Raw genomic sequence first — 26627 nt, forward strand, 5'->3', positions numbered from 1 at the left:
AATGCTGTGAATAATATTCCTGAGATTAGAGATGGGGATATCAAAGAACAGAGAACTGGGGACAGTTCCTGAAGTTCGATTGTCTAGAAGATATTCCAATAGGGAATAAATGCCCAGTCACTGAAAGTTCCAGTAAGACTGCCCTGCTGTATAGCATGATTCATGAAGGTTTTAGGCTGACTGACTTAGGTATCTCTGAGGTCCTGTACTTGTTCTTTTATAACATACATACATTATTTACTGACCTCCTACCAGAAACTGTCCAAAAAATCTGGGGATACAGTATGGAAAAAAAAAATGCAGCCAAGGAAAAAAACAAAAAATCTCTGCCTGGAGATATACAAATATAGGAAATATTCTGTATATAATTTTCTATAAAATAGAAAAATTAAATATGAAAAATATAGCCTGATTTTCAGTGCTTTCACATAACTTTCTTCTAACAACCTACTAACTCCCACCCTCTTTCCAGTCCTCTCCCCAAACTTAAAAGTATTAAGAACTAGAACATTCTTTCAGTTCGGGTGCCACACCCACTCCAGAAGCGAGATTTATTGGAAGCTCAAAAATTCAGAAAAGTAGGCGGGACTTTGGAAATTTACAAAGGTAGGAGAGACGACGGAACTAACGTTCCGTAGTTGTGGTTCTCGGTGGGAAGCCAATTTTGGGGACCGGTAGTGGAAAGCTCTTAAGCTGTTTCCGGCCACCTCAGCGGGAAGCGGAGACGCAAGCAGTTGTCTCTTAGGGAACTGAGGTAGAGGTGTGACTGCTGCTGCAGCGGAGGAAGTGAGGACGACGCCCCGGGCCAGTGTTGGGTCCCTGAAGCCAGTGAAAATGGTGTTACTGACGATGATCGCCCGAGTGGCAGACGGGCTTCCGCTGGCCGCCTCCATGCAGGAGGACGAACAGGTGAGCCACTAACAGATCCCGGCGACCCCAAGTCCCCGCGAACGCGCTGCTTTCAGCTTCGGATTCCTTCCTAGGACGCGGGAGACCCTTGCGAACCTCCCAGGATCTCCCGACGGGTCTGAAGTGCTCCGCTCTTTCAGTGGTGGAGAGGCTACCCCTGAGAGGAAATCTTTCCTAAAAGCGAAGACAGATTTTTGTGTTACCCGTTTCTCTTCAGAAAAATACTTCGGAAAAGGAATAGGTTTGATCTAAGTGTGATCACTAATTGTGTTCTGTGGCTTTTTAGGGGCTTTGTAACAAAGTTAGGACTCATGATTTTCTGCTGCTAATAAGGCCGTTGACACAAATCCTAGGAAAAAGTGAGTTCCTAAGTTCTTCAACTCGTCTTTCTGTAGCACTTGATCCTTGACCCGGCTTGCTGACATCTTTTGAAAGTGGGTGAGGTAATTTTACCACTTATATGCAATCGTTAAATTTCATTGGGGTGCCTTCTTTCAAGGTTATGCACAATTCCTATCTCGCCCAATAAACGTACCAAATTTCTGCAATTCATTGTACCTTATTTTATTTTGCTTTGTCTTTCAGTAAGTGAAGTTTCCTAGTAGGCAAACAAACGACAGGTCTTACTCATCTTTGTGTTCTCTATAGCTTTTACAACAGTAGCTTTATGCTAGGGGGTGTTCAGAAATTTATTGAATTGATTAATAATAACTCCACCAGTTATCTTAAAAGGAAATTGCTTTGTGACTTAGAATCACATGGGAGATTTTCGGTGTGAGATAAGTGTCAGGAACAAGCCTGGGAGGTCCCTAAAGAAGGCAGTAATAGAATTTATGTAACTTATTTAAAGTGGTCAATTTTATATTACTTTCTCATACAACCTAAGTAGATTTTTAAAACCTCAGGCTTAAAAACGATGGATTCCTAAGAGGAAAAACATTTCGTGCATTCCTTTTCTTGGATTCTTCATTTATGATACTCATTTAAAAAAAAAAAAAAATGTGGCAGGCATTTTGTTAATGCAAGGGATGAGAGGACTCAGTCTCCACCTTCATAGAGCTTACAGTCTAGTGGAAAAATCAGATAACTAACCATTGTAATGTAAAACCATTATGGAAGAGGAAGGGGTTCTGGGGCTGAACATAGATATCTAAGATCAGAAGGGCCTTCCCAGAAATGACATCTAAGTTGATAGGAGGATCTGTTATTAAGGAACTCTTCTATTTGATTTTATGCCTCTTTATTTTTGAAAGTAAATTTGTTTATTTTCACTTTTAAGAGAGTAGTTATACAGATGATAGAGTTGCAGGTTATGCTAAGTGAAATATATTTCATTCATTCCACCAAAGTCTACTCATTGAAATAAACTGTGAAAAATATCTCATCCTGAATTTTAACTGTGAAATGTTTTTCTGTTGATTCTCCACTTTTGTTAAGAATTTTCTAGAACCACTCAGCAGGAGGAGTGTGATTGTTCAAAGGATCCCAAGAACATGGGAAAATTTCCTTGAAGGACATGTAGTTTGAGAAATATTTTACCCATGAGGGATGGCGGTGAAGTAAAAAGGGGAAGAATCTGATCAGTTTTTCAACTTTTGCATTTATTCTATTGTGAGCAAAGAATATAAAGTGGATATGAAAATTTTCTTAATATTAGAGGGCCCCTACTCTCCCTTGATACTTTATTGAAAAAAATTGATTTGTTATTGTTTGTTTCTTAATTTTGAGTGTGGTATTGATTTACTAAGGTGGGTGCTTGGTTTCATTGACAAAGACATTTGACACAAATATTTATGTGATTATAATTCCATTGTATTTTCTTCTAGAAATTTTGTTTTTAAGTAATAAAGTCTCTCTTAAACATTTTTTTTTTTTTTTTTTTTTTTGGAGTTAGGATCATTTTATTTACTTTAGGCATATCTCTAGATCTTTATTTATGTATTTATTTTAATTAAGTATATATGACAGCAGAATGTCTCTTAAACTTTTAATGTCTGCAAATATGAGTTCTAGACTTACTTTTACTATTATAATTATATAGAGAACATTTATAGAAGGCATACTGCATACCAAGCACTATGCTAAGCCTAAATGCATTATTTCATTCAATCCTCATACTGATCATATTAGAATAGATTCTTTAATTATCCCTATTTATAGATAAAGAAGCTGTGAGGCTTATGGGGAATAGGTTACTTATACAGCTAGTAAGTAGCATAGTGGAATTTTTCATCAAGATTTTTTTTACCTCAGCAACCATTGACATTTTGGGTTTCTTTGTTGTGAGGGACTTTTCAGCGCATTTTAGGATGTGTAAGGACATACTTGGCCTATACCTCCAGATGGCAGTAGCTCTACCTCTTTCCCTTTATTACAATTCAAAATATTTCTAGCCATGGCCAAATGTCCCCTTGAGAGTAAAATCACCCCAGGTTGAGAACCACTGGTTTTTAATCAGTATCTGTTAGGCTCTAGAGCAGGCTTAGTGCCTGACCACCAAATTCCACTGCCTTGTTCTAGGACTTTTGATGATGTAGTCACTCCTTACCAGTCTAGTAGTAGCTTTTTAAGAACAGATTATCCTACCAAATACTTTTTTTTTTTTTTTAAGATTTTTTTTTTAGGGCCTGGCCTGTAGCTCAGTGGCAGAGCACTTGCCTAGCATGCATGAGGCACTGGGTTTGATCCTCAGCACCATGTAAAAATAAACAAATGAAATAAAGGCATTCTGTCCATTTACAACTACAAAAAAAAAATTTATTTAAGATTTTTTTAAAAATCTTTATTTTTATTTTTATGTGGTGCTGAGGATCGAACCCAATGCCTCACACATGCAAGGCAAGCATTCTACCCACTGAGCCACAACTCCAACGCCTACTTTTATGTTTAAATACCTTAATTGTCTAAGCCAAATAATTCAAAGTGCTTTCAACTATGTCACTGATAATTTTAGGTGTTTACTAGGTACCAGTCCTTGTACAAGCTGCCTTATGAAATGAAAAGTTATTCAGATTATATAATTGAGAGCAAAATTCTGAAAATAACAGAATGTTATATACAGTGTTTCCTCTGTACTTAACTAGAAATTTAGGCTTAGGGCAGGTATAGAAATGAGCTTTCTTCACAAACTCAGACTACCCTAATTAATATCCTGTGTATTCCTTTGCTCTTTTTGTGGTGTTTTTCCTTTTAGGGTGTTTGCAATTTCTTTATCCACCTTTCTGTTCTACCTTAAAATGATTGTATTCTCTTTAATTTTGCACCAGCTCTGTGGAGGGCAGTTTAGACTTCAAGAAGGTGGTAGGGTAGATCTAACCAGCAGGGAACTCAAAAAAAAAACAAAAAACAAATAGTCTGTTGTACAGTTAAACAGCTTCATTCTCCCAATTATTTAAGGTAGATTATAGAGAAAAATGGTTGGTTCTTGGTTCTGCTGGACTTTGACCAGCTGAATTCAATAGGGATTTTTAAATGACAAGAGCTTAGCTAAAAGTTCTTACTAAGGCAAAAGATGATACTTGATAGAACTAGTTGTTAGCAGTCCTAGGTGACAGCAATGAAACTATTATGGTTGTACGACAAATTACTACCTTGTACTTTTTGTATTATAGAGAGATAAATCCTAAATATGCTATCAAATTACTTCAAGTATTTTACACAATTTGTCCAGTTATTCTCATCCACTTCATTATTGGATTACCAACAGATATCATTATAAAGTATATAAAGCTTATTAATCTATTCTAGATGAAGTAGAAGGTAGAATCAGGACACTCAAATATTTTTAGGTGAACTAGCTGACTGTGCGCCCTTTGTGACTTTGACACTGAAAATAATCTAAAGGTCAGTACTGTAAAGTAGAGGTTATGTTGTTTTGTAACTTCTGTATCCAAGTTGCCACATGATTTCTTGAGCATTTTCTACGAATTAGCAAAACATCACTTAGAAATTTGAATTATATAATTGGTGTTATGTAACATTTGGAGCAGGGGCTCCAGAGCCAGACTACCTAGGCTCAGATCCTCACTCCATCCTTTATTGATCTGGAGTCCTTGGTCCGGAGGCAGGTTTGATTTATCAAATATTGGTATGATAGTCATCTCAAGGTAATTGTGAAGATTAAATGAGTTAAATTATATAAAGTGTTTAGAACAGGGCCTGGCAGAAAGTGAGCCCTTAATTTCATTTACCTGTTTCTGAAGAATCTTTTTTTAAAATTGCTTTTATTTTTTAAATACATGACAGCGGAATACATCACAATTCTTATTACACATATAGAACACAATTTTTCATGTCTCTGTTTGTATATAAAGTATGTTCACACCAATTCATGTCTTCATACATGTACTTTGGATAATGATGACCATCACATTCCCCATCATGGCTAAACCCCTGCCCCCTCCCACTCCTCTGCCCTATCTAGAGTTCATCTATTCCTCCCATATGCCCTCTCCCTACTCCACTATGAGACAGTTACCTTATATCAGAGAAAACATTCACCATTTGATATTTTGGGATTGGCTAACTTCACTTAGCATTATCTTCTCCAACTGCATCCATTTACCTGCAAATGCCATGATTTTATTCTCTTTTATTGTTGAGTAATATTTCATATTGTATATATGCCACATTTTTTAAAAAAATTCATAAACCAGACTTGCTCATCATACACTGGATGCAAATATTTAGTAAACAGGAATGAATGAGTTAATGAGTAAATGACTAATTTTTCCCATTGCAAAATTAATTCATGCTTATTTAGAAAGTTTAGTGAATATATGCAAGCAAAAAGACCAAAATGTCAGTGGTGATTATTACCTATAATCTCTACTCATTATATCTTTTTGGTGAGTGACCTTAAATGTGTGTGTATGCTCATGTTTGTGTATGATTAAATAACTGACAATACTGTAAGACTGTTTTACCTCAATTTTCCACTTACCAGTATCTGATAAACATTGTCTGATATCATTAAATATTACATGACATTGTTTGGGTGGATACATAGTATTTGGTCATGTAAGTATACCAAAAAGGTTATTATTTAGCCAAAAGGATTGTATCAGCATTGTATTTCTCAGGAATGGTATATCACCTTGAGGTTAAGTGGTACATGCCTATAATCCCAGGAGCTCAGGAGGCTGAGGCAGGAGGATTACAAATTCAAAGCCAGCTTCAGCAATTTATCGAGGTTCTAATCTCTTAGCAAGACCGCATCTCAAAATAAAAAATAAAAAGGACTGGATATGCACCTCAGTGGTTAAATGGTTCAATTCCTGGTTTAAAAAATTTTTTTCAACGTGAATTTTGAGGAGATGCAGACATTCAGATCATAGCCAACAGAAAGTCTTCCTTTCCCCAATTAGTATGCAAATGAATAAATAATGTGTTTGCTTCCTATTCTTCATTCTCTCCTTTCAAAAAGATATTACTACAATGCTAGAGCACTTGCCTAGTATGCATGAGGGCCCAGCACTGCAGAAAGAAAGTAATGACACTATTTCTCCAGTAGTTTCTCCACTGTTTCTCTCACCCTCGCTCCCCCTTTTTAACTAATTATAGTATTATCCAGAAATCCTTTAGGTAAATATGACCTATAATTACATTACTCACATGTTATTATTTTCATTTTGTTGCACATGTTCCTCAGAATTCAAACTTTGCTATCCAGAAAACCAAATAGATTTATACATAAAGGATATTTGACTTTCCAGTCCTTATTATACCCCTACTTATTTTTTATTAGTTTCACTCATGGTGTTCGTATAATCTGAAGTTAATAGTGTGTACATTTAGTTTTGCTTAAATTCTCAATCATATAAGGCTTTGTGGAAGGTTTTACTTGATATGCCTGCATAAAAATAAGATTCGTCAGTCACAAATTTCTCATGATTATAACACATGCTTGTGCCATTCTGTGCCAGTAACTGTAAAAGTGAAATGGGTTAGGAAGAAGATACTGACCTAATAGTGGAAAGAACACTGAAAGTGTCAGAAATGTAGTGAAGATACATACTTTTGCTTCGTAGCAAATAACCAATATGATTTTGAAGTAGGGATTAGGTCGTCTTTGTCGTAAAAGTAGGATCATTTTTCTCTCATTGAAATGAATCTTATTAAGCTGTAAATTAAGGATCTTATTCACATAACATCCTCCTAATATCATGATGCTTCTCACTAATTGACACAGCTTTTTGTGTGGAAAATTCTTAAATGAAGGTGTCTTCTTTCAGTCTGGCCGGGACCTTCAACAGTATCAGAGCCAGGCTAAACAACTCTTTCGAAAGTTGAATGAACAGTCCCCTACCAGGTGTACCTTGGAAGCAGGAGCAATGACTTTTCAGTGAGTATAGTCCTGATTTTTTTATGATCATTTATGAATGAAATACAGTAAATGTGACACCTTATGAGAATTGTGACAGTCTTTTAAAGTAAAGATAACTTGAAAAATAGAGTCTCTTCCTGGAAGCAACTCCTCTTGACATGCTTACAGTAATTTAGCCTCATAACTTGTGTCTAAAAAAACTATGTACCCATCATGCAATAACAGATAACCTCTTACTTTAGGAATGTCTTGGAGCCAGACATAGGTAGGTTAGTACTCTTGCTTAGACATTTACTAGAATGTAACTTTGAGCAATTCACATAACCTTTTCAAGCCTCACTTTTCTCTATAAAATAGGGCAAATGATTATAGAAGTTCCATAAGGATTTTAAAGGAAATCATATGTATTACTTGCCTGGCACAAAGGGAATAATCAATAAATATGAGTTATTATTTAGGAAAAAAAGTTTAAAAGCATCTCAGTCATTGGTAAAGACAATACATACACCTGAGAGAGGGATCAAAAGAACTTTATTGCATTTTAAATGATTTATAAGCAACTGGTATTAAATGTTCAGTACATGTCAAATTTGAATCTGATATAGCAGGAAAATTACAAGATCACAGAAAAAAAAAAGGGATCAGCTAAATAATCTTTGCCATTTTAGGGACTCAGTAATTTAGACCCAAGAAGAACATTTTGGGTTTAACTAAAAATAAAAAATACAAAATACCACCATTTATCAAAGACGAGTAATTAAATATATCCAAATAAAAACAAAACCTTGGCCTGTTGATTAAGAAAATGGTAGACATTGCATTTTGTAAGGTATCAATTTATATAGTATCTGAAACATTTTATATAAATCTAATTTTCAACACCAAAAAATAGTCATTTAGGCAGTCATTTAAGATTATATACACCCATAGTCACAACTGCTTATGACATTGAGGCAGGAAGCTTGGTTGACCCCATCCTGGGCAACATAGCAGTATAATTATGTAATTATGCTATTAATTATATAATACAATTAGTCTTCCATATCTATTGGTATATAAGAGATTTGAGCATCCTTGGATTTCCGTATCCACAAGGGTCCAGGAAGCAACCTCTTATAACTACTGAGGGACTGTATATGTCTACCATGGGTGAGGAAACAAAAGACTTAGGAAAGTTCTTATAGAATTAAAGGATTTTCTTCTGTCTGGTTCCTTTAGGATGTTCATAATCTCATATCTTTTATTTCTACCAGAGAGCTATTTATTAAAGATTTACTTGCCAGGCCCTTTATTAAGTCTTCCTTTTAATATCATTACCTTTAATGAGCTTATCTTTTTATAGCTGAGAGAAACACATATTAAAACAAGTATACCATAATATTTCAGGGCAATAAATGCTGTAATGCAATCTGAATGCTTTGGGGGAGAGAGAAGGAAGTAGTAAATTCCCATTTGTGGGGGTTAATATGAAGAAAGGGATAGAGGAAGAGAAAATGCAGAGAAATTTCACAGAAAAAAATTATAATACAATTGAGCATATAAAAGGAACAGGATTTCTCCAAGTATATAAAAGAGCATTATAATTAGAAATGACAGCATAAGTAGAAGTTCACAAAAATATTTTAAAATTTAAAACCTAGCTTGTTAGGAAACAGCTTGCCATTTGGTATATTAGAATATGTTATAGAAAGTAGCTTAGCACTTTTGGAGGGCTATAAATACTTCAAGAAGTATGATTTTATTGCATAGGTATTGGAGAACCTCTAGAGTTTGTAAACAAGGCAATGTGATACTGTCAATTTGAGGGGAATAAAACATGTGGTATAGAAGATGATATAGCTTGAAGGCAGGGAGAACTGTTATTTCTAAGCAAGTAATTAGTATGATATTTAGGAGCCTAAGATACTGTAATAGTCTTTAAATTGTCTTTTGTGAAGCCATAGGATACCTCAGGTGTTACATAGGGCAGGGATGGGAGTTTATATAATGCTTTTGGCCTTTAAACTCCTATTTACACTAAATAACTTCTAAAATAATCTGTACACATAGGTCTTTTAAGTATAATTTTTTGCTGAAGTAAAGAATACTATAGCTGACTGAAATTATGACTCAGTAATACAGTGCTTGGCTAGCATGTGTGAGGCACTGGGATCAATCCTCAGCACCACATAAAAATAAATAAAGTTACTATGTCCATCTACAGCTAAAAATATTTTTTTAAAAAAAGAATACTATAGCTAAAAAAGAAGTTTGAAAGCTTTTAAGTAATAGCCTAAACTTTTCCCAAGAATATCTCATACATGTAGATATTCATACATGTAGTCCAGAGAACTCCCTATCACAAATGGAAGCCAAATTCTGTTGTTCAGTAGTTTCCAATTGATTATAGTTTTCCTAGCCTGGAAATCAGAGAGCATTATTAGTTCCAAGGCCACATTTGTCTATACCCAGTAAATAATATGCTGTTTATTTTCAGCTTTTAAGTGTCCACAAAAATTTCCAGTTTTACTTTGTGACTAGAAGAAATATAATATATGTATACTAGTTCACTTACAAAAATCAAAGGGTAGATATAGTGAAAAATCTATTTCTAAGAAGAAATTTTAGGTATTGATATATGTTAGTTGAAGAATTGTGTAATGAATAAAATAGTTATACTCCTTTTGGGATATATGTCTCTTAATGAGAAGATGTTTGTTTTCTGATTCTGAGAATTTGTGGTTTGAAATTGATCTTCTCTTGGCCAGCCTCAGAGAGATTAAACTAGACATTTTCACAAGTTTATATGGTCCTCAGAGTCTGCTTCAACAAGTTTGAGGTACTGTTAACTTTATAAACAACTTTGTCTTGCTTTTTTGTCTTTTCAGCTATATTATTGAGCAGGGAGTGTGTTATCTGGTTTTGTGTGAAGCTGCCTTCCCTAAGAAGTTGGCTTTTGCCTACCTAGAAGATTTGCACTCAGAATTTGATGAACAGCATGGGAAAAAGGTGCCTACTGTGTCTAGACCTTACTCCTTTATTGAGTTTGGTAAGTTTATGCCCCTCACTTCTTTATTAGGGGAACAAACAATATAGAGGAAAAGCTCTTTGTTACACTGATAAAATTTGGACACGTTTTTTTTCCCTGATGTTTACCTTACTGGAATTTTGGCTTTAGCCTCTTCTCCCATTCTACATCTTTTTGTTCCTTTTCTTCTTTGGTTGTTTTTTTGTTTTATTTCTTGGTGGTCCTGGGAATTAACCCTGGATACCTTACCAGTAAGCTACACACCCCCAGTACTTTTGGTTTTTATTTTGAGACAGGGTTTTACTAAGTGCATTGCCAAGGTTGTCCTCAAACTTGAGATCCTCTTGCCTCAATCTTCTGAATTGCTGGAGTTATAGGCATGTGCCACCATACCTGGCCCTCGTTTTGTCTCTTTGAATGAATGAGGCTCCCTTCTTAGAAGCAATATTCTCTAGATATAATTATCTTTTCCCTTTTGATCTTGTTGCCTTTTTGTTCTTTGGCTTGATTCTTCATTAGGGGCTTTTTGTGGGTGTGTGTGCTATGGGGATTGAACCCAGGGGTGCTTAACCATCAAGCTGCATCCTCCTCCCTTTTTTGTATTTTATTTAGACTCAGGGTCTCACTGAGTTGCTTAGGGGCTTGCTAAGTTGCTGAGGCTGGCTTTGAATTCACAGTCCTCCTGCCTCAGCCTCCAGAGCCTGTGAGATTACAGGCATGCACCATCACCAATTAGGGGCATTTGTGACCAGAGCTATGCATAAAGCTCTACTTAATGGGCTTATAACAGCTGAGTCTTCTTTCTTCCAACCTCTAGACACATGCTAATATTAAGATTCATTTTTTGGAGATAAGAATTTGGAAATGAGAAAAAAATGGTATTTTGTTTCTTTTAGTAGAAAAGTATCCTCTAATTAAAAAAATACAAGAAGATGTATTATTGATTGGAGACTAATATTTACTATATTCAGAAGTAGTGAGCGTGGGTATCTGTATTTGTATAGGAATTATGAAAAGATTCAATACTAGTCAGACCTCGTAAAGTATCTAGTGGCAATATATCAAAAGAAATATCCTAAGAACATCAAATATAGGGTAAGAATAAGTAGGATCATGCTACATTGCTGAAATTTTTAGTTAAAAAAGTAAGTAATTTTACTATCTTAGAATTTCTGGAGTGTTTCAAGTTTGCCTGATAAGTGAGTCATCTTGCCTTATAGAAATTAAAAATTTGGCAAAATAGTGTTTCGTAACTATAAACTCTCCAAAAGCTAATTCATATAATGTCCAGTTGTTCAGATTTTATTTTTTGTAGATAATAACAATTTAGTAAACCTAAAGAAAAACTAAAACACATGTGTCAAGGTCACACAAGAAATAGATGGTACGCTCAAACAAGCTTAACTGGCTATACCTGAAGATATGTATGAATGGGCTATAAGAGAACCATAAGGCATAGTAATCTGCAATCAGTAATAAAGTAGTTTTACCATCCCTAGGCTTGAAGGCATAAAAGGAAGGAGCAGTTTTTAGAATTGAAAAGAAGAAATTTATAAGAGAAACCAAAAGTTAGGATCACTAACTTTTGCAAGAGAGATACTTCCAGCTGAAAGTGACTTCTTAGGAAGTTATTGGGAATAAGTACCCTGATATCACTGGTCTGTTCCAAACCTTTTCTACTCTTGGGACCTCCTTCATTGCCTGATCTTTGCTGGAAGCCAGAGGGTAAGGAGCCCATTGAGGTACACCATACAGGTCAGGTTCCCAAGACAGAAAGCAAGGTGCAAAAAGGTGGAAGGGATCCAAAGAGGCCAAGTGAAAGGTGTCTAGCACATATAACTTCAGATTTTTGCCAAAAGTTAAAAGTATCTTTAATAATAATTCATTCTTACACCAACGTTGGCTAAAGATGAATGAGACTGTAGCTTTACATTGGTATTTTAGGAAATTCCCAGTCACATGCTTACTTTACCCAAAGTTTAAGAATGTCACGACATTAGGAAAATATATTAAAGAAAATACTTTAAGGCAACATTTGTAATGATAACTTTTTAGTAATCATTAACTCTTTTGCCTTGTTAGTCTATAATGATGGTAGGGTGTTACCCGCATACTTTTGGGAATGTATAGAATAAGTATTGAAACCAAATATAGTTTGAAATTTTCTGCTTTGAGGAAAGGCTTGTGATAGTGGTCTTTATTTCTGTAAAATGTCTAATAGCAAATACTTTTTATTCAGAATTCTCTAAAGCTCATATCCCCTGAATGGTCACCTAGTTACAGCTTCACATTTTACAAATGAAGAAATCAAAGGCTAGGGCTGGTATTGTGGCTCAGCAGTAGAGCGCTTGTCTAGCACGTGCAAGGCCCTGGGTTCGATCCTCAGCACCAATAAAAATAAAATATTATATCCATCTACAACTAAAAAATAAAATATTTTAAAAAAAGAAATCAAAGCCTAGATTTTGATACTCACCCCATGTGCTTGATTAAACCAGGGACAGTGGCAAATCCAATAAGCTCAAAACTTCTAATTCCCTACTTAAATACTCCGATGGACTTGAAAGGAGTTGTTAATGGTCACTTTTCTTCATTGTTGTAGATACCTTCATTCAGAAAACCAAGAAGCTGTACATTGACAGTCGTGCTCGGAGAAACCTAGGCTCTATCAACACTGAATTGCAAGATGTGCAGAGAATCATGGTGGCCAATATTGAAGAAGTGTTACAACGAGGAGAAGCACTCTCAGGTATCTGAACACAATATGAGACTTAATAAAGCAATACCATAGGCAAGGAGAGCTTATTTTTATTGCAGTAAGATTCATGCCAGGACTGTTAAGAATTCATGTTTCAGAAATAGATTACATTACAAGGCTTCCAGTATGATACATTTTTTTTCCCTAACGTGATTAGTTTTTGTTGGGTTAGAAGAGTGTAAAGGATTCATACGTATTTGAAGCAATTACTCTTTACAAAAATTTACAAAATTATGTATAGAAACATTTGTACAAGTTAAGGAAAATAAAAAGAAAAATAAGAGGAAAATGTCAAAAGACTTTTTGCAGTGGGTTCCATGAATAGCCTGTTTGGGAGATTTTACTACCACCAAACCAATGGAAAAGAAGGAGATTGCAAAATATCTATCATTCTCCCTAGTTCACAAATATTCTATCAGCTAGGTGAGCTTACTCACCATTCTTAATGGCCCATTCTCACTGTATGGATCTAATCTTTAAGATGTAGACAAGAATTGCTCCTTCAAAGAAACCCTCCTTGATCCTTATAGCCCACATCACATAATCTCTTCTGTACTTTTTAAACTCTTAAAACATTTAGTTACATGGCTTTTTTTGCGGATGATTGTGTTGTATATGTTTATTTACCCAATTCACCTCAAATATTTGCATTAAATATATTATTATTAATATATGTTCAATATATATTCAATATAGATACTTAAATATATTTGCAGTAAATTGGTTACATATATATGTAAAATTAGGCATTTTTTACCTATAGTGATTTTTGTGTATGTGTGTAGTGCTTGAGATTGAATTACCTATAGTAATTTTAAATTGTAAATAATTGAAGTATATGTATTTATCTGATATTTAAATGTTACCCAAGTGTTAGAGGCAGACATGTAAACTCTTTAAAGACAGTATTTTATGAATTTTTATATATGTTTCACATGCTACTTTTATCCCCCACTATACACTCATTAATAAATATTTCTAAAATTCAGCTTGCTACACATTAGTAAATAGTTATCCTTTAGTATGAACCAAAACTTTACTCTTTGTGTTAGTAGTAGCAGTTATCCTAGCATATAGCTTTACACCCTAAACATCAAATTTTGAGGATGAGTCTATAAAGTTTTTTTTTTAGCAAATAAGCTATTTATTTATTAGTTTTTTAATTTAATTAGTTATATATGACAGTAGAATGCATTTATACACTTTGATATATTGTACATAGTTGAGATATAATTTCTCATTTTTCTGAATGTACATGTTGCAGAATCATGTCATGTAGTCATATATATATATATATATATATGACTACATATATATATTTCTTTGAAGCAATTACTCTACAAAAATTTACAAAATTATGTACAGAAATATTTGTACAAGTTAAGGAAAATAAAAAGAAAAATAAGAGGAAAATGTTAAAAGACTTATTGCAGTGGATTCCATGAATAGCCTGTTTGGCTATTCATGTACACACACATACATACACACACACACACATACAGTAATAATGTCTGTTTCATTCTGTTATCTTTTCTATCCCCACATCCCTTCCTCTCCCCTCCCATAACTTCCCTCTACTTAATCCAAGGTAACGCTATTCTTCCCTAGTGCCCCCCACCTTATTATGAATTAGTGTCCACATATTATACAAAACATTTGGCCTTTGGTTTGTGTGATTGACTTATTTTGCTTAGCATGATATTCTCCAACTCCATCCATTTACAGGCAAGTGACATAATTTCACTCTTCTTTAAAGCTGAGTAATATTCCATTGAGTATATGTACCATATTTTCTTTATCCATTCATCTATTGAGGGACACCTAGGTTGGTCTAGCTATTGTGAATTGAGCCACTATAAACATTGATGTGGTTGCATCACTATAGCATGCTGATTTTAAGTCCTTTGGCTATAAACCAAGAAGTGGGATAGCTAGATCAAATGGTGGTTCCATTCCCAGTTTTCTGTGGAATCTTCATACTGCTTTCCATAGTGGTTGCACCAATTTGCAGTCCCACCAGCAATGTATGAGTGTACCTTTTTTACCACATCCTCACCAACATTTATTGTTGCCTATATTCTTGATTATTGCTATTCTAACAGAAATGAGATGAAATCTTAGAGTAGTTTTGATTTGTATTTCGCTAATTGCTAGAGATGTTAAACACTTCTTCATATGTTTGTTGATCAATTGTATTTCTGCTTCTATTATTGATTGGGTTATTTGTTTTTTTGGTGTTAAGTTTTTTGAATTCTTTATATATCCTAGAGATTAATGCTTTATCGGAGGTGCTTGTGGTAAAGATTTTCTCCCAATCTGTAGGCTTTCTCTTCACATTATTGTTTCCTTTGCTGAGAAGAAGCTTTTTAAATTTGAATCCATCCCATTTATTGATTCTTGATTTTACTTGCTCTTTAGGAGTCTTGTTAAGGAAGTCAGATCCTAGGCCAACATGGTGCAGATTTGGGCCTGTTTTTTCTTCTATTAGCGGCCCGGTCTCTGTTCTAGTACCTAAGTCTTTGATCCATTTTGAGTTGATTTTTGTGCCAGGTGAGAAACAAGAGATTTAATTTCATTTTGCTTCATATGGATTTCTAGTTTTGCCAACACCATTTGTTGAATAGGCTATCTCCAGTGAATGTTTTTGGCACCCTTGTCTAGTATGAGATAATCGTATTTACGTGGGTTTGTCTCTGTATCCTCTATTCTGTACCATTGGTCTACAAGTCTGTTTTGGTGCCAATACCATGCCATTTTTTTCATAATAGACTTACAGTTTCTACCTGAGATAGAGTAGCATAGACGCTTTTTAAATCCAAAATTTATACATCTGTCAGTATACCAACAATGTAAAGGATTCTCCTCTAGTGTTTTGTGTTAAAAAGCTGATATGCTGATTTAAAAAGAAGTACTTGTCTACCTTAAGTAGCTTCATCTTGTTGGGGAGATAAGAAACTGTCTCAAAGAGTAATTAACAGGCAGTATAAGGGAATAAACATCTATTGGACACTTATTCTAATCTGCTGGGGAAGTTTTATATGTATCTTATTTAATCTTCATAATTATTTCATGTGTAATGGGTGATATCAAACCAGTCTTACAAATAAAGAAGCAAAAATCTTGAAAAGTTATGTGGCCTACTAAAAATCACTGCTGATACTTAGCAGGATTCGTTGGCCTCTAGAGTCCTTGTCCTTTTTCAGTGTACAGTAACTTTAAATGGATATGTAGATAACAAGAGCTATATTAATATAGAAGGATATAGAAAAATGTAAAGTGAGCAAGGAAAGCCTTTTGAATTTACATAGACAAGGAAGTATCTTAAGTAGAAGAAAAAAACATCAGAACAGAGCATATTTAAAGGACAGTAAAGAGATTAGCCTACTTCAAAGAATATTTTCTCCTCTTTAAGCTTCTTAAGAATAAATATTTTATACCTTCTTTTCTTTCTAATTTTAGTTTAATAGGTAGTCTGCTTTGCATTTAAGACTAAGAGTAGTTCCTGTGGATTCTTTCAGCAAACTTAAATTATGCCTTTTTTTAATGTCTAGTACAACTATCTTTTAAGCTCTGAGTTGTGTTTTTTCATTCATGATATTACCTCTATGAGACTATAAATTCCACAGAGGCGGGGATCATGTATGTTTTGATCATCATTGAATCGTCTGTCACTTCATATAGTCCTACTATATAGCATAAATATTTGCTAAATGACTTCTCCAAGCAGTAACTTTATCTTTATGATATCATGTGATTCAAAATGTTTCTTTATTGAGGAATTCTCTTATCACTTATTTCAAATGACCTAATACTCGTTCCTCTGCCCAGTTATGCTCAGCAGATTTAGAGTTATTTGGCAAATGTTTATTCAGCATTGATTATATGTCATTCTGGTTGCCTGGGATATAGAAGTAAAAACAATAAAATTCTCTTGTCCAATGGAGGGTACATTTCTAGTAGACTAGATAGAAAGATTTCTTGATCATTGTCATGGTTATTTCTCATCCTCTAATTGATTTTTTTCATGACTAGGTTTTTTTCTTACTCATATGACCAGTTTGTAAATACAGATGTGACTATCATACTTGTGTTATTAAGTAATGCCACATTTCTCAATCAAAACCAGTCTCTATTAAGCAATTCCAAATATTCCAGTTGTATTATCTCAAGGGAGAATAAACAAATTGAGATTGCAAAATGTTTTGTAAAAATTTAAGTAAATGAAAAGTTTGATCAGAATTAATTTATGTCAAAGCTTTTCATTATTTAAATATGTCCTATGTTTTAATCTGACCTAGTTTGTATCTGGCTATATCTAAGTACTCAGTAACAATTAATAGGTTGGGAGAAGGCAAACTTCTCAGAAAATGCTAAAAACTTAATTTACTGCATTTTGGTGTTTGTTTGTTTGAGGACCTGTTACTACATTTTAATTACAATTTTACATTCCTATGCTTATTGAAATATGATTTCTTACAGTTTTAACTTCATAATAGTCTTTTCTATGTGGAAAATCTCAGAAATTTTAAACTATACCACTGAAATGTAGTTTAATACTGTGTCTGATTAACTGAATTTTCTAGTTAGTTATCTAATTCTTATCTTACATGGATTATAATTTTTAAAAATATGATATAATGTGACTTAAACCATTAAAAGATTATAAAAATGATAATATTATGATTAAAATATTATAAAGATGATAATTATTAGAAATGTCAGGTAATATTTATTAAGTATTTACCATATGTGCAGGCATTGTTCTCACTTTACAAGCAATCTTATGTACCTTATATTTTATAGATAACGAAACTGAGAGAGGGCTGGGGGGTTGTAGTACAGTGGTAAGAGTGCTTGTCTAGCATGTGTGATACACTGGGTTTGATTCTAGCACTGTGTATAAATAAATAAAATATTGGTCCATTGACAACTACAAAAATATTAAAAGAAAGAAAGAGACTGGGAAAGGCTAAGTGACTTGATGAACATTAATTACATGGTTGGTACAGCTGATATTTGAACCAGAGAGTCTAAGGCCAAAATTTGTGCTCCCGACCACCACACTATACAGCCTCAATAATTTTGCACATAATTTGGTCAGATGATTTTAAAATATATTATAAATTTTATAGCACTGCAGTTTTGAGTTAATATATGTAACCTTACCCTTAAAATAAAAATGAAAATTTAAGTTTCATTGTTAATATGCCTCTCATTTTGGTTATTTTTATGCCTTAATATTATTGATGAAATACTTCCTAGGACTAATTAATGGTTTCCTTCTTCCTCTTTGACAGCATTGGATTCAAAGGCCAACAATTTGTCCAGTCTGTCCAAGAAATACCGCCAGGATGCGAAGTACTTGAACATGCGTTCCACTTATGCCAAACTTGCAGCAGTAGCTGTATTTTTCATCATGTTAATAGTGTATGTGCGATTCTGGTGGCTGTGAAGTAGTGAATCCAGTCATTGATAAGGGAGAACCTAGAACCTGGCAGGTGTAAGTTTTCAGGAAGCTGAGCTCACAGAAATGTGTATTAGAATCCAAGTGGAACTTCTGCCTCTAAAGACCTTGCAAGAAAAGACATCCTGAAAATGAAAGAGTACGCCTCATTTAATGAAGCTTAACCCTTTGTGGAAAGTCTCTTTTGGGGGCAGAGGCTTTCTCTGGGTGCTAAGCCATATATGTTAGGGAACAGTAGATTGTTTTATTTTGTTTTTTCCCTCCCAGTACATTTTTAACAGCACTGACTGGGCATTCTCATTCTCTAATGGAGCCATTAGTGAGATTTAAGGTAGCCAATCTGTGCTAGCAATATTCTGAAATTCCTTCAAAGAAGGCAACCCTTTGGGAAGTTCTTTTGACTTTAATCAACATTCCTTTTGTTGGTGACATTTGTGATTTTCAGTAATCTGAGTTTTTTCTGCCTTTCAAACAAGACTTCAAGTATGTGAAGGTTAATTACTGTGCTGCACCAATCCTGTCTGTTGGCCCCTATAGGAGTTAACCTTTGTTGTTTTCCTTTTATGATATTTTGCTTGTTGCACAATTGCTGTAGGGTTAAATGAATTATATTAAGATGCCTTGAAATTATAAAGCACTCCTTGATTAAGAAGCTAAAATTTTTCTCTTATTTACTCTTTAAACAAAAGACTTAGTTTGGGACATTATTAATTTTATTTCTCAGCTTTTTGCTTATATTATTATAAAAGCAGATATAGCATAGGATTGCTAGAGGCCCCTAGCTTAAAGAGAAGGCCCAGCTCAGTACTACAGCTTTGTCTTGCCCCCTTACTTACATTATAGTTTTCCCCACTCTGTTTTTTTTTTTTTTTTCCTGCTAACGTTTTAAAAATTCCCCTTTATCCATTAGTTTCATGTCCCATGAACATCCTTTCAGGATATTGTCACATTTCAAAATGGAAACTGTTAGGCTATATAGTTAATTAAATTTGAAATCTCTGCAGATGAACTAATCATACTGCTACATTTATCTAAGCAAATCTGAGAGCACCTCATTCCTGTTTCAGTTTATGCAAAGTATTCAAGAATGTTCTAAAGATAGAAAATACATTTACAATGACTTCTATTAACCAATAAAAGTAACTATAATTTTTTTTTCCTTTTTCACTCAGGGATATTGGGGATTTCCTTTTACCTTCTGACATGGAATTTTTTAAAAGGGGATAATAGGCCTTTTGAATATTAATGCCAGTGTCTACAATATAACCTATAACTCTTACACATACTGCAAATATTTCTTTAAACTATACAGGAAAATAAGCCAACTTCTTAACATCTTTAGAGGGAACTTTTAACTAGTAAGCAGTTTTATAACCTTAAAGGATCATCAGAACCACTGTTCTGATTCCTGATAGGAAAAAAATAATCTCATTTCCTTAAAACAAGGGAAGTAGAAATGCTTATTTTATTTCTGATAACTTAACAGAACTAGGATTTTTTCTTCTATTATAGATCTATATCTGCCAATTAGAGTTTTATGCATGAAATATGAGGTTTCTTTTATAGAGAATAAGTGCTTTTAAGTCCCTAAAAGGCATATGACAATTGGTAATAAAACTGAAAACCTAAGTGGTAGTACCATAGCATTTGGTGCTTTTGTAGGAGTGGAGAGTAGCACCTTATTGTTGAGAAGTTGCATGCTGCAACCTAATGGTCAGCAATGAAATAAATCCTTCTAGAATGTTCCCTTCAGTGTGAAGTTTTGTTATCTAGTTAATTTAAGTACACATATCCTTTCTAGGTACATTTCCACCTAACCTCATTGCACTAATTAAAAAGAAAGGATATGATAATGAAGAATAAAGGAATAGGAAAGTGGTTTAAGATCAGGGTAGTGGAAAAATAACAGAATAAGATTCATAAATACAGCCCCATTTGGGTTTTTGGTTTTTCCCCATACTGGAAATTAAACTCAAGGGCTCTCTACTACTGAGCTACAACCCTAGTCCTTTTTTATTTTTGATTCTGTAACAGGGTCTCACTAAGTTGCCCAGGCTGGCCCTCACATTTTGACACAGTCCTACTGCCTCAGCCTTTCAGATAGCTGGGATTACAGGCCTGTTCCATTGCCCAGCCCCTTTTGTTCTTAATAGGAGCTAGTGGGAAGATCTAACTAGATGAATTGTATCAGGAATCAAACAGGCATCTAAAATAGAATGTGATAAATACTGTGTGAAGTTGTTGCAGGCACCTTAAGAAAGGAGAGTTAATTTATTTCAAGAGAAGGAGAATGGGGCATGTAGAGTTAATAGCATGTTCAAGTCATATGTAGAGAGAGTTAGGCATATTTTGGGAATGTAACAACTTGGTTTAGCTTAACTCAAGTAGAGACAGTTGAGATATAAGGAAGAACTAGAATGATATACTATAATAAAGGGTCTTGTCTATAATGCTAAGGAGTTCAGACTTTATTAATGGCCATAGCACAGGATAGCTAGTTATAGTTTCAAATGATCATTTTGGCCATGGTGTAAAAGATACATTGGAGAGGGAAAACCTGAAATAGGGTGTTAAAACCAAGAACTTGTCAGACAAGTCAGAATTAGGCCAGTTTCAAATGATTTTCAAGAAAAGAGTAATTAGAGATACCAGATAACTGTTACATAACACTTTGTTTTTTAGAAGGTTTTTAAGTGATTCTTGCATTGACTCAACCCTTTGATGGTCACAGAATTCTATGAATAAAGAAACTTTACAAAGGATGCTACTCAGAGGCACATTAAGTAAATTGCCCAAAGTCACAAAGCTAAAAATTGATGGAGCCAAGATTTGAACCTAGGCAGCTGGATTTTTAGAATCAGTGCTTTTAAACAAAATACGGAACTACCAAACATTCAAATAAACTAAGTACCCCCAAAAAATGTATTTTGAATTTAACAACCAGAAACTTAATCCTGTAGGCTGAAATGATTCCAGAGAGCTGGGGACAAAGTCAGATTGCAGTGAGTTGAGGATTGGCACATTGTACACACATCTGGTTATTTAAATGTCTTTAACAGTGATCATTAAGCTTTGTGAGAAATCTTTGAAAATCTGACGAAATGTATGTGCCTTTACCCCAGAAAATATTCTTGTGTACATGCATATCAAGTGTCACAAACCATTTCAGGCTATTCAAGGACCCTAAAGCTTTTTCATGACCTAGTGGTCGATGGTCCCTCTCTGTTAAGAACTCCAATATATAGGATGTGGGACTCAAAGGTTAAGAACCCAGAAGCTTTGGACACTATCTAGTTGTGGTGAGTTTGAAAAATTCTACAGTTTGAACAAACTTTTTGGATGAGATGTATTCTTGAAAAACTATGTGTACGAATACGTTTATATCAAATAATATTTCCCCGTACTACAATCAGAGATCTGGTTCTGCTGATTTTTTGTTGTTGTTGTTCTAGTTTCTCTATATCAAAATTAAGGATTTTGAAATTTTTATTTTCTGCTTTTACTAGTAAGATATCTTACAAAGGCAAGTTAAAAAGAAGTCACTTCTCTACACATAGGATTTAATAAAACATGTATAGTAAAATATCTCATAATTTAAATTCTGCCTTATTGGTAGTTCACTATTACTTATGGTAGTGAAAACTCCCACCTCAGTTTTCACTTCTATTCTAAGCTTGAGTGTTGTTGAACACACTGTAAAGGCTTTTAGTGTGTTTAGCACAATTAACTAAACCCCATCTGGTAGGGTATTTTTCAGGCAGTTCAAAAGGAAGGCAACAAACACGGTTATGTAGATGTTATTTTTGTGATTGCATATTAACTAACTGGACCAAATAACTGGTATTGTAAAGATGACTCCCCCACCAAGAAAATATTTTACTATGAATGACATAGTTTGAGATACAATGAGCAAATTGAATTTCACATCCTGTTCTTACTCATTATTGTCAGGCAGGATTGACACTTCAGGTAAAACTGTCTCAGGCAATTTAATCATTTAGTTCTTTAAAAGTTTATTTCAAGTGCTATAACAATCCATGTTTTAGATTAGAAAAATCCCTGGAGGTTGGACTTTCATATAGTAATATACACTGGACTAATTTTTCTCTCATAATCTTCATTTGTTGAGTATTAAGTATTGGGCAATTTATGGGTACTATAATCTTTGTAACCATTTTCTTTGCTCAAGGCCACATAGCTAGCAAGTTGAGATACAGAAATTCAAATCCAAGGCAGCAACACACATAATCACTACACTACACTGTTTACTACTCCTAAGTAATAACATAGACACTTTGTCTTAAGCATTTTACTCTGTCCTGTTATTAGTAGTATGCTTATTTTTGTATATTTTCTTATCATTTCATTTTCCTGTCCTTTTTAATTTATTTTATCATTTTCCTTTTATTCTTTGTAAATAACTTTTGCTCTTATGATTTTGTTTGCCGTTTTTCACACTTGGCTTATATGTATATCTTCCCATATTTGCTTCCTTTTTCACTTAATCTCAGTGGTAATTCAGCAGTTTTCTATAACTGATTCACTAACAGTTTAGCAAAGTAAAAACTCCACTCATTAACAAAAAAAAAAAAATTTACTTTTTTTTTACCTGTGTACTTTTACCCATTCTCTTGTGTTTCCCTCACTTGCTGTTACATTTTTAATTCTCTCCCTTTTTCTTTTCTTTTTCATTTCCCATGTGGTTTTCATTTCCAAGTTAACATAATGCTGCAACTTTGATTCTGTAAATTAGAGCTTCAAAATCAACTGAGTATTACTGTTTATTTTTAGGCCTTATTTTATCTTACTTTTGACTGGTTTTATAATATATTCTGTTCTTTCTTTATTCAGCACATATTAAGTCAGCAGAGGTATGTACATATATATGTACCCCTGCTTTAAGGACTCCTTTTGTAAAAAAAACATTTCAAACAATGCAAGAATTCAAAGAAAAGTTGTTTTTTGGTTTTTTTTTTTAAATCTAGGGCTTCTCTTATATTAGTGATTAATCCCAAATATACCTGTCTTTAAACTTGAGTTCTGGACCCAAATTTTTTGCTGCTTATTGAATATCTGTTTTTGAATATCCCATAAATACTTTATTTGTTACATCTAAAACACGTTATCACCTCTACTTCGTTATTCTCAAAGATAAAACCTAACCTGTGCTTTTATTAATCAGTACTATATTTCAAATTTTTACTCATCATCTGCCATCCCCTTACCTGAGCTAAAAGTCATAACTTGAATTTAACTCCTTCTTTTCCTCCTACTTCTAACTCAACTGTTGACCAAAATCTGTTTTTCACAACCTCCAAAATATTTCTCACCCACCTCTTTCTCTTCACCTTCTTGGGAGCAAGTACTTACTAACTTTAACATGGACTTTTTCAGTAGTCTCCTTACTATCTTCCTTGTATCTTCCTCTCTCACCTCAATACTACCAAATTTTCCAAAAGAGCTAATCACGCCTCATTTCCTGTAGAAAGAGATCATATACTCCAGTCCACAATCTGGCCCCATTGTACCATTTCAAACCCATATCTTACCACTTTCCACCACCTGTAGTTTGCTTTAGTCACATCAGATAATCTGAGATCTTCTACACTGTCAAATACTTAACTTGTGCTGTGATTTGTTCTGTACCTTTTCTCTAGAATATTTTCCTCCTGTTCTTTTCCCTATAAGTTTGATAAGTTCTGCTAATCTTTCCAAGACCCAGCTCAAATTTATCTCCTTTATAAAGCCTTTTTAACATTCTCATGACCTGGGAGAAGTTCATTTCCATCCTCCCACATTATCATGTTCATATTTCTAGCACAAAATTACCACTTTAAAAATACCAGTTGGTATGTGTTTGTGTTTTTGAGATAGAGACCAATTATTATTCATGTCTTTGAATCCTTGTACTTAGTACAGTGACTGACACATGGGAGGTACTCAGCAAATATTTGCAGAATAAATATGTTGACTTACAAAAATTAATGCTCTTTTTTTTAAAAGCATAATTTGAAAGGAAAAAAAAAACATGATGAAAAATGGTATAGCCTAGTAAAGGAATGAGGATAAAAGAAGCATGCTTAAAAAGTCAGAACAAAAAAGAGGATCAATAATATATTGTGAACACTTTGGAGAAAATGGGTGAAATTGATTGTAGCAGAAACAATTGAAAGGCAAGGAGGTAAAGAAGGAAAGGAAATAGGCGCATTAGAATAAGAGAAAAAGCACAAAAATCAGTGAGACCAGCAGATCTCAGTCTGAGAATACTTCTAGTTGACCAACATGCCTATAGTTAGTTGCTTTTATGTTGTATAAATAGTATCTAGTGAACTTTTAATTATCTATTAACTACTTTCCAGTTTTTCATCTGAAAAAGTAATTTTAGTTCAGTGATAAATACCTTAATCAATATGCCATATGAGGTAAATTTTTTACCATGCTACTGTTAAGAAACTGGTTTAAGGCTTAATTTTCACCCACTGATGGGAGTGTGCACCTGCTGAACTTCCAATTTTTTCCAAGGAGTTTGTGTAGGTGAGCAGTGAGGTATGTTAGACTGAGCAAGCAGGGACAAAAGAAGTACTGGAGATTATATTTCTTTGTGTTTCTCTTATTTAGCCCACTTGCATTATCATGCAGTATGTTTACTTATGCACTCAGAACTTTAAAATAAAAGTACTTTGACTTTCAAATTGTTTTTTCTTTGTTATTTTTGTTTTGTTTTAATCTTCAGTTTTCTCAGGTTTTTACCAGTGTAGAGTTGGGATTTAAGTATGTTATAAAAATTCTGGGGCTGGGGATATAGCTCAGTTGGTAGAGTGCTTGCCTCACATGCACAAGGACCTAGGTTCAATCCCCAACACCACCAAAGAAAATAATAATAATAAAATAAAACTAAAAATTCTACTTTTCAAAGACTCTTTAAAAAAAAAAAAAAAAAAGACACAAAAGAGCTTCCAAAGCAGTGTAAGACCTGCTATAGACTCATCCACTTTGTTGAAGGAATTTATATAAATTTTATATTTGCTTTCACTATAGCATATTTTTGTTAGAATCATATTCAAAGCAGCATATTTATTTTTATCAATTGAACCCTGCAGTGTAAAATGGACATTTACTGAAGAGGATTAGAGATTTACATGAAACTGCAACAGAGACAATTTGCTTGTATCACATGCATGCAGCAGGCAAAAAATGGTAGAAAGCATTGTACTTGGTAGAAAGCATTTTACACAACTCTTAGACCCAGCTCACCACTCTAGCAGTAGTACTTTAGATAAGTTATTTAGGTACTGTGTGCCTCGGTTTCTCTGTGTGGAAAAAGCAAATGATATCTGTTCTACCTACTGGTAGATTATTTGAGATAAAGGAGGTTTAAAAAGCAGTAATGGTTTTGAGGATTTTCTAAACCTCAAAATGACCAATAAGTATGCCATATTAGATCACTGTTATTATTATGACATAATTGTTAAATGTAAACATTTGTGACCAGTGCAGTCATGCCTGTCCCTCTGGAATCTTACCACCCAGTTTCATATTTATCTCAGTCTTGATAGGGCAGTCTCCCTGCTCTGGTATACCGAAGTTATTGAGGATCCTTTAGTAAGGTCCCTTTCTCAGGCCATAACTTGATGTTCCCAGAAGAGGGCAGCAAAACTCCAATCCAAAGGTTCTGCCACTTCCTCAAAATGTCTAGTTTTTCCTTGAGAGGAAAACAACTATACTGTAAAGAGAAATGGTGGTCTTGGCTGAGACTGTAGCTTAATGGTAGAATGCTTGCCTAGCACTCTAGATGGACCCAGTTCCATCTCCAGAACCCCCCCAACACACACACACACACACATATATATATATATTTATAATCTATCTATCTTTAGGTGACAAAGCTGATCTCATTACAATAAACACTATAGCAACCATTTTACTCATTTCAAAAAACATTTTACCTTTTATGTGTCCTCTGAAGAAAATAATTATTTCTTTAATCTCATTTTAACTCTGTAACATTTTAACTCTGTAACATATCTAGAACCCTCTAGTCATGTTTTCCCACTTAACCCCAAATTTTTGAACATCACTTAACATCAGTTTTTGTTTTTTAAAAATTTTATACATAATAATGGGATTCATTGTGACGTATTTATACATGCACATAACATACTTT

General features: G+C 34.0%; 1 protein-coding gene across 1 annotated transcript; it reads left to right on the forward strand.

Annotated features, from left to right (window-relative positions):
• The first annotated feature begins 653 nt into the window (after nt 1-653).
• Nucleotides 654-25155, forward strand: Sec22b (SEC22 homolog B, vesicle trafficking protein). Its single transcript, XM_027951771.3, has 5 exons — nt 654-909; nt 7143-7252; nt 10102-10262; nt 12844-12990; nt 18297-25155. The coding sequence occupies exons 1-5, from the start codon at nt 835-837 to the stop codon at nt 18449-18451; spliced, it is 648 nt and encodes a 215-aa protein (XP_027807572.1). The 5' UTR covers nt 654-834; the 3' UTR covers nt 18452-25155.
• Nucleotides 25156-26627: the final 1472 nt, after the last annotated feature.

Source organism: Marmota flaviventris, chromosome 10 (assembly GCF_047511675.1).
Source record: "Marmota flaviventris isolate mMarFla1 chromosome 10, mMarFla1.hap1, whole genome shotgun sequence".
Taxonomy (NCBI): Eukaryota; Metazoa; Chordata; class Mammalia; order Rodentia; family Sciuridae; genus Marmota; species Marmota flaviventris.